We start from the raw sequence: 9,598 nt of genomic DNA, 5'->3' as shown, positions 1-9,598 counted from the left end.
GCACCTGAGATTCTCTTTTCCATCTCTTCTATTCTGTTGCTGATGCTCGCATCTATGGTTCCAGATTTCTTTCCTAGGGTTTCTATCTCCAGTGTTGTCTCATTTTGGGTTTTCTTTATTGTTTCTACTTCCATTTTTAGATCTTGGATGGTTTTGTAAATTCCATCACCTGTTTGGTTGTGTTTTCCTGTATTTCCTGTATTACTTCTACCTCTTCTGCAGTGTTCTCCTGTATTTCTTTAAGTGAGTTATTAAAGCCCTTCTTGATGTCCTCAACAAGCATCATGAGATGGGGGGAGGGGGAGGGGGAGGGAGAGAGGGGGAGAGGGGGAAAGGGAGGGAGGGAGGGGGAGAGGGGGAGAGAGGGAGAGGGAAATGGGAAAGGGGACCTCTGTCTCTCATCATTTGCACCCACAACCAACTTCTATTTACTCCTGTCCACTCTCATCCAATCCCGTGTCTCCTATTACTCCCAACCTCCAACACTTCTGCTCACCCCCAAAGCTCCCACCTCCACAATGCTCCAACTCCCAACATCCCACAGACTTTATTTACTCCTGTACAGTCCTGTTCAGAAAACTATACATTATTGACAGGTAACACACAACCTCTCAGTAGATGGAGCAATAAACCATTTACATGCATTGGGAGACTGAATATCACAAAACTGTCATTCCTCCTAATTTATAGATCCTGTGCAATTCTGATAGCCTCTTTTTCTTAGAACTTGACAAAGTGGTTCTAATGCTTACATGAAAACAAAAAGTGCTGTGGTACAGCCAAGATATTCTTAGCAAAGAATCAGATATGCGAACCTATTCTGCAGATAGAGCACTCTATTGTAGCTTAAGAAGAATAAAGTTAAACCCGGTAAATATACCAGGATAGTAGTGTGACACAAAGATAGATCAGCAAACAGGTCAGTGGAGTGGAAGAAAACAGGAGCGGAGATGGCTCACAGCTCAGAGTGTGTACTGCTCTTGGGAAGGACCTGGGTTCAGTTCCTAACACATGAACTGAAACTCTGCCTCCAGGGAATTTGACACTGTCTCCTGTCTGCCCCAGAATTGCATGCACATGTGCAAACCCACACTGGGACATCATATACATAACTACAATAAGGTAAACCTCAGCAAAGGAGTCAGAATAAAGATCAGAAACCAAGCTATGCCTACAATAAGTGCTCAATTTATAGAAGAGGTGAAAGTCTGTGCTCCCAGCCTAGCTTGTGAGTTAAAGACATGGTAGCCATGAAACATTTGGTGTTAATGTGGAGGCTACCTTGATGGTAAAGAGACATCTTTATTTTTATTAAGTATGTGTGTGTGTGTGTGTGTGTGTGTGTGTGTGTGTGTGTGATGATCCAGGAGGTAAGGCATGTGTGTGAAGGTTAGAAGACAACTTTGTGAAGTCATATCTTTCTTTCATATTTACATGGATTCCAGAAACTTGCCTGGAAAAAATTACTTAAAAAGAGACACAAAGAGCACTGACCCCAAGGAAAAAGTTAGATAAACGGATACTTTAAAATTATGTTCTGTCCAACCAACTGACCACCTAGCATATACAAAAAAAGCCTAGCAAAAGCATGACATTTTAAACTCAGAGCCCCACGAATGGCTCATAACTATTTTATACACAATATGAAGAATTAGGTTATAGTTCATTTCCTTGCCAGACCTAGAAGTGTTACAATGTAGAAGAACAGTGTTGTGAAGTACAGGTAAAGATGTGTGCAAGAGTCCGTCCATAAATAGGGAGGAAATCACAGCAGTACAGACCCTTGAAAACATCATTGGGTCTCACCTAGCACTGATGCTGGTCTATGACCTAGCAACCCCCCCCCCCAAGTATCTGCTATCTGAGATGCATTTCCACGTCTATACCAAGAGACGTGTAGCCACGTACTCCTGACAACATTGTTCATAACAGCCTCCCCCCCAAAAAAAAGGGAAAAGAAAACCAAAAAACAACCCCCACACCCTGAACACAGGAAAAACACAGGATAATTCCATAGCCGCCTCTGTCTCCTCAGAGGTTTAGTCCTCTGAGATTTAGTTCATTGCCAGCATGGCGGCACGAAGGCAGACATGGTGCTGGAGGACCTGAGAGTTCTACCTTTAGATCCAAAGGCAGCAGGAAGAAGAGAGAGCCACTAGGCCTGGCTTGGGCTTTTTAAAACCTCAAAGCCCACCCCCAGTGACATACTTTCTCTAACAAGGCAACACCTCCTAATATTGCCACTCCCTAGCAACCAAACATTTTAATCTATGAGCCTAGGCAGACCATTCCTATTCAAACCACCACATCCCACTCCCTGGTCCCCGTAGGCTTGTAGCCATATCAGAATACAAAAATGCATTCAGTCCAATTTCAAAAGTTCTCATAGTCTGTAACAGTCCAACACTGTTTAAAAGTCCAAAGTCTAAAGCCTGTTCTGAGACTCACAGCAGTCTCTTAAATGTAGCCCCCTGTAAAATCAAAATTGAAAGCCAGATGACATACTTCTAACATACAATGGCACAGGATATACATGACCATTCCAAAAAGGCAGAAGGGGAGCAGAGTGAGGAAGCACGGGGCCAAATCTCGGCTGGGCAAACCCCAACTTGCTATCTCCATGTCTGATGTCAAAGCTCTCTTCAGATCTCCAACTCTTCTCTGCTTTGTTGCCTGTACCACACTTCTCTCCTGGGCTGCTTGCAGCTCCCCTCAGCAGGCATCCGACAGCACTGGCATCTCCAGCATCTTGAGGGCTCTAGGAGTCACCTTCATAGCTTCCAGCAAAGGCCTCTCTAGGCTTCCATGCAAGGATATTCCTGATATTTGCCTAGCCTCTGTGGCTTTGCTTAGCTGCAGAAGGAGATTCCACAGCCCCTTTCTTCTATCCTTGTCTGGAAATCCAGAACTATGTTCCCGAAGCTGTCCAGTTCTGCTGCTTGCTGGGGCTGGAACATGGCCTTGTGTTCAATTACTTCTTCACCAGCTTTCTGTCTTCAATGGTTTTCCTTCACTGCCTGAACTATTCTTTAATTCCCTTTCACAAGTCAGAAGCTTAGCTGGGCGGGTCCTGTACTGAGGGTACCACTCCCTTTATTCCATTTAGCATCAGGTTTTCCCTAATCTGTTCATGTCCTCGAGCACAGGACTTAGTTCCATTATGCTTCCTGGTGCCCTCTGTCCTCAAACTGTACATTTTGTGTTTTTTCTTGCTCAGCTTGCTCCTTTTTCTAGATATGCAGAAAAAAATGGTGTATTCTATAATTCCAATAACATAATTTAAAATTTCTTGTGTGTGCAAGAGTTTTGTCCTCACGTGTGTGTGTGTTGTACCTGTGTGCCCAGTGTATGCAGAGGTCATAAGAGGGCACTGACTCAGCTAGGACTGCAGTTACAGGTGATTGTGAGCTGTGGGTGCTAGGAGACGATTCCTACGGAGGTCAGGAGACGGGTTCCCTGTCTGTATCAGAATCATAAAGCCCAAACCTATTGAGAGAAAATCAGTGGTGCTGAGCTCAGAACGCACTTTTGAAGAATCAGCAGCCTGTGGTGATGCTGTTGCTCTCCTGAGGGTAGGAGAAAGATGTAGGGTGGGCTTCCAGCCTGTGTCTGCAGGATGAGTAGCTTGTCTCTGATGCAAATGTGTGCACAGTAGGAGCATTCCAGGACTCAAGTTCACTTGAGCTCCACTCTGTGTCTTCCTCACCTCAGCTCCAGGTGCCCAGGGTTCTAAGCCCCTCCTTCCTTAATCGAAGGACCTTCAGTTAGTCGCCATGAGATTGTGCAGGCTGCAAGACAATCTTTCCATTCCAGGCAGAATGTTCCATCTCTCCTAAAAAGCCAGAGCTTTGCCGATAAGGAATGTCATATCTGAGTTCAGGGAAACTGAGTTACAGATGTATTTCAAAGGATAGACACAACATCTGTGAGTCCCCACATTACCCCACTGCCATTAAATTTTATTTGGAAACCAATGTAATTACTGTAATCTTTCTTATTCCATGCATAGCACTTATCTTATTTTGAAAGCAACTCCCTGGAGAAACACTCATAAATCCTGCTGAAGTAATTATGAACTTAATGTTTGAGCTTTGCAGGCAGAGATGAAAATGTTACCCTTTTATGACAAATCAGAGCACAAACAAATCCCTAAAGACTGTGCAAAATTTCAGCTTGGGTTGATTTAATGGGACTATGGGGTGAGGGCGAGAGTGCAGAATGAGGAGACAGGCAGCAGAACCTTGAAAACCCAAAGGAAATTTAAATCTGTAGGCTCCGGGTGATCGGTCAGCCTCCAGGTGTGTGACTTGTCTCTCCCTCCTGCTTTCTTTAGAACACCATTGCCAGGCAGCTCTGCCTACCACACTCTACCCGGCCACGCTGGTTCCCAAGACGCTGCAGATGGCAAAGGTCAGTCGGTGATCAGTTCCTCCACGGGCAGCCCTTTCAGGCACTTCTCTACTTAACTGAGATAGACTGGTGACTGCAAGCTGTGTACACTAGGTTATACAACAGGATGCTTTGATAAGTGTTCATCTTACAAAGTTATTATTGTGATAATGTTAATCAAGTGTGTGTGTGTGTGTGTGTTAGATTTAATAGGTATCCCTCCACCCCCACCATAGTCTCATGTGTTTGAAAGTTTGGCCTAAAGAAAGTGGCACTATTAGGAGGTATGGCCTTGCTGGAGGAAGTGTGTCACTGTGGAGGTTGGCTTGGAGGTTTCCTAGTGCTCAAGCAGTGTGACACAGTTGCCTCCTTGCTGCCTGCATCAAAATGTAGAACTCTCAGCTCCTTCTCCAGCACCATGCCTGCCTGCATTCTGCCATGTTTCTCCACCATGATGACTGACTACTTCTGAACTGTAAGCCAGCCCCAGATTGTTTTCTTTGAGTTGCTTTGATCATGGTGTCTTTTCACAGCAACAAAACCCTAACAGTGTGTGTGTGTGGTGTTATGTGTTTGTGTTAGATGTGTGTATGGTGGGTATGTGTCCATGTGTGTGTGTGTGTGTGTGTGTGCATGTATGTGGTATGTGTGTAAATTTGTGTGGTACATGCATACGTATTTGATTGTATATGTATGTGCATGTGTGCATATGTGTATGGTGTATACATGTATGTTTGGTATGTGCACAGACAGCATGTATGCAGAACCCTGGCATCTCCTCTGTTGATGCATTTTCTATCTGTGGGGCACCCACAAGGGCTAGCTCTGAGGAGTGGTGAGCATGAGGAATACTGAGGTCCCTGTGGGTCAGGAGAGGTGCTCTGCAAGTGACAAGTCCCCAGAAGCTCTTGAGAAGACATTTGGGAGAACACCTGAAACAGGAAGCAAGAGCTAGGATTCTTTGCTGAGCTCTAGACCCTGGCTGGTTTGGGTTCTTATCTCTGCTCCTTGTCCCTAGCTTCCCTCAGTACCAAGATTCTGAGTAGATTCAGAGAAAATTAAGACTTTTGGGTGGCCATCTAGCATGGTAGGAGGAGCCAGAGACTCACTCACTGCTCTCTCCTACCCCATGAGAAAATGCCAGGCTGAGATCTTTCTTGGCACTGAGCAAGTGAAATGGCTTTTCTGGATCTTCAATGTGTCGGCTGTTGAGTCATCCATTTCAGTGATGTGCAGGAAGTTTCCCCTTGGGCGTCTAGGCTCCCACAAAGATGTTATCATCTGTGGTTGGAATCCATGTGTTTACATCAAGCTCTGCTCAAATGTGATGAGAGAAGAACCCCATTCTACCGTCTTTCCGCATCTTTCTCCTCTACTTCCAGACTCCGGGGTATGACCTATGTGGTTTCCACTTGCCTGAAAAGGCGAGACCCCTCTCACAAGGGACTAGCCATGTGCTACTCAAGATATATTGCTTGTAAAAGAGACAGTTACTCTGAGAGGTTTCCCTTCCTCCATATTAGTTCTAGACTGTGCTTTCTAGCAGAGTCCGGCATTTACTGATTAAACTCCGAGCTCGGCTGGACACACCGCGCTCAACGAGACACCAGAGAATCATCTGCTGCTTAGTCTCGGTTGCCAGTCTCGCCCACTCTATCTTAGCCATTTGAAGTTAACAAGGGATATTTTATAGTACATTAGTTGCATTAGCTATATTATATTAAATACATTAATACATTAAGTAGTTTAATAATACATTAAACCCTCACTCACTTTCAGCATTTCTATACAACTAAAGAATGACTTTCTTTATACAAAGGCCAAAATGATGATGTGTAGACTTGTGTTCCCTTGGCATCCTAGAGCCTCTTGTCTCTACCTGCAGGTAAGGAGTCAGGGCTAAGGAAGACACGCCCATTCTTTCATCCCTTGATCCTGGAAGTAACATTCCTTCCTCACACTCAGTGTGAGATCAGAGCTCTGACTGCTCAGCCACATCCTGGCAACAGCTGCACTCTGGAGAAGGGGGACAGCTGCCGGTCCTGCCACCTAGTCTGACTCTGGGGAAGAAACAAAGAGATTGTCCTGCATAATGGCCATCTCTCAGAGCCAAGTCTCTAAATGGTAAATAATCACAAATGATATTTGAGCACACCATAACATATCTGGTATTCTGCCCATTTGATGAACTATTTAAAGTTGTGGCATGCTAATGGGGAGAGCTGGGTGGTGGAGAGAATCGCTGGGCAGCCTTGTGGGTATTTGCTAATGGATAGAGATAAAGATCTTCGATGTTTTCATCGGGTGGTGCTGATACCCTCTTTTACTAATAAAACTTGATTTTATGAGAAGAGTTTGAGATGGAATTTCAGTGTTCCTCTACGGGTTGTTGATACACAATGATAGGGAAAATAGCCATTTACATTGTGGTTAAAATCAGGGAAGATTTTGTTCCCTTTGCTTTAAAGAGAAAAACTATTTAAAGCACACTATGCACTTACAGGCAGGGCCAAACTCACATTGCTGAGTTAAGGAGTTGGCTCACATTGTTTACAGCAGGGGTTCTCAACCTGGCGTTGAACAGCCCTTTCACAGGTGTCGCCTAAGACCATATCAAATGTTTTCATTATCATTCATAACAGTAGCAAATTTACAGTTATAAAGCAGCAACAAAAATAATTTTATGGTTGGGATCACCACAACACGAGGAACTGTATAAAAGAGTCACTGCATTAGGAGGGTCGAGACTCACTTTATAGGAAGACAAGTTGACAGGGTACTCTGGCCTGAGTACCACAAATCTCATTCCATTTACGTGACTGTTTGTGGCCTTTAGAAAACCAGCTAACCCTAGTGATGACCTGTGGTCTGATGGCTGTTGCACAGGTCCAGAGGTAGATGGGTGGCAGTCCAAGAGGACCCATTTTAATCATCCTGGGACACATTCTTCCTACTAAAAACAACCTCAGGAAGCCACAAGAACTAACAAAAACATCTTGCCTGTCATGTCTTGCCAACCTAGTCTTTTTCCCACACAGGAATATACTAATACACGAAGAAGATGACATTTCTTCTCTGTTTCCTGCTTGGGTTAAAGCATACTTCCTTTACCGAAGCCTGAAGGGCCATGAGGATGTGGCCCCAGTGCCACCCCATATTTCCTATTCATTTTATTCAATGTCTTCTAGCTATACTGTCTTCACTTGAAAATGTGCAAACACCAAGCCAGCTTTTGCCTCGGGACCCTCGCCCACTGCTCTTTCAGGAACACAATTATCTGAGCTCTACCTTTCTCTCTGTTTGCGCACCTTTGTCTCTCTAAAACATAAGCTTCTTGCAGCCAACAACTTGTAGTATTTGTCGTGAATCTTCAGTGTCTGACACAGAGTTCAAGGGAAAGCAGAATCCCTCTGTGATCGTCTGTCTTGATCGTCAGTTTGATTGGATTGAGAGCCGCCTAAGAGATTAGATGAGAAGGCTGCTGGGTGTGTTTGTGAAGACTTTTCCAGCTGAGCTTAGGTGGGGCAGAAATGCCTTCACTGAGTTTAGTCAGCACCACATGAAAGCTGAGGGTTTGGAGGAATGAAATGAGGAAGCTCCTAGCTGAGGTTTTCTCTCACTTCTGCTTCCTGACTGCCTCATGGCTTTGCTTCTCCATACGTCTTATTGCATGTTCTTCTGTCTCGTTATGGGCCCAGAGCAATGGCAAAAGCCACCATGGAATGGAACACTGAAATAAGAGCCAAAACAGGCCTTCCCTTGAGTTGATGTTCTCCAGTCTTTACTCTTATACAACATACTCTACAACTGGCCACCAGTGGTTATTGTTGGCTCTACCATTTCCCACAATGATTCTCTCTCTCTCTCTCTCTCTCTCTCTCTCTCTCTCTCTCTCTTCTGTTTGTCTTCTTTATTCATTTTTAAGTTATTATTCTTTCTATTGTTGCATCCAGGAGGCAGTTTCCCCTCTTTCCTCCCCTCCAAGTTCTCCCCCCCCCATCCACCCCTCTTTCATTTCTTTTCAGATTTCTAGCCTCTACGGATGTCAAGCAGTAAAACTAGGCACCACCTCTCATATTAATGCTGGACAAGGCAACACAATGATACTTTCTTAGCACCCCACGTAACAGTGGTAACACTGTAAATGCAGTGGCTGAGCAGGCCACAGTACTGCTTATGCAGTTCTTGTCCTAGGTTCTTAAATGGACTGAAGCTGGGCAAAGTCTAAATGTGCAACGTATGTACATATGGTTTGAATAAAGGTTGGTACTAAAACTGGGGTTGTTGTTCTGAAGAACTTGACACTATTTTGCTGTTGGTTGAGGAATGTGGAAGACTTTGGAACTTAGGACTGGAAAATCTACTGAATACTGTAAGCAGTGTCCAATGGGGCATTCATGTGGGATGCTGAAAAATAGTACCAAGAGCAATGTGGATAGGAAGGCCCAGCACCTGAAGCTTCAGAGGGGAACAAGAACTCTATAAATAGTGCTATAGCGGCCATTATTTGGCAAATAAGCAAACTGCATTTTGCCCATGTTCTAAGAACTTGCCTGAAGCTAAAATAAAAGCTAGCAGACTGATTTCTTTGGTGGAAGAAGCTTCAAGAGAGCATAACAGAGTGTGGACCTGCTGGTGCTGATTCCTCTCGTACAGATCTACCATGAAAAGGAGCAAAATATTGGCAGAAAGGAAAGAAAATGTGCAATTTGGAGATGAATGAACACTCCAGAAGCTTGATATCATTGAAAGTCCAGTGCAAAAGGAGGGCAGCACATTACAGAAAAGCCTCCAGCTTTGCATTAGAATGACAGGAAAGGTGTCCGCAGGACAAGATGCTGTGCAGCTAAAGCTCCAGTTTGTGAAAGGAAAAGCCAAACTATGTGTTTTTCGGGGACAGGTCCTAGAAAGCAAAGGCACGCAAAAGCTGATGCTAATGCTGTTCACACCGGGAAGAGCACATTCCAAGCTGGCAGCCCAAGGGAAGAGCCATCCACATGGTATTGGTTTGGGAGACAAGATGAAAGACTGGAGAGGTTATGGATTCTTTCTGTGCAGTTTTAGAGAGACCCTAAGGTGAGCCAACATGTGCCAGGGTCAGAGTGGCCCCTGGGGGGCCACAATGTGCAGGTGTAAAAGCAAAGTCTGGGACATGGTGGACACACCAAGATGCTGGAGATGCCAGGTCCATGAGATGTCTGTCACAAAG

At 44.7% G+C, this 9,598-nt stretch overlaps 1 protein-coding gene across 2 annotated transcripts in view; it reads left to right on the top strand.

Moving 5' to 3' along the window:
• C8H4orf51 (chromosome 8 C4orf51 homolog) overlaps positions 1–9,598 on the top strand; it is a 37,523-nt gene that overhangs the window by 14,572 nt on the left and 13,353 nt on the right. For both annotated transcript variants that reach the window (XM_021170751.2, XM_021170750.2), the window contains exon 2: positions 4,334–4,410. In XM_021170751.2, the coding sequence (XP_021026410.1) occupies positions 4,334–4,410 (77 nt within the window). The remainder of the gene's footprint in view (positions 1–4,333; positions 4,411–9,598) is intronic.

This window comes from Mus caroli, chromosome 8 (assembly GCF_900094665.2).
Source record: "Mus caroli chromosome 8, CAROLI_EIJ_v1.1, whole genome shotgun sequence".
NCBI classification, from domain to species: domain Eukaryota; kingdom Metazoa; phylum Chordata; class Mammalia; order Rodentia; family Muridae; genus Mus; species Mus caroli.
The sequence above is the reverse complement of the archived record's forward strand: the minus strand, read 5'-3'. Positions and strand labels throughout refer to the sequence as shown.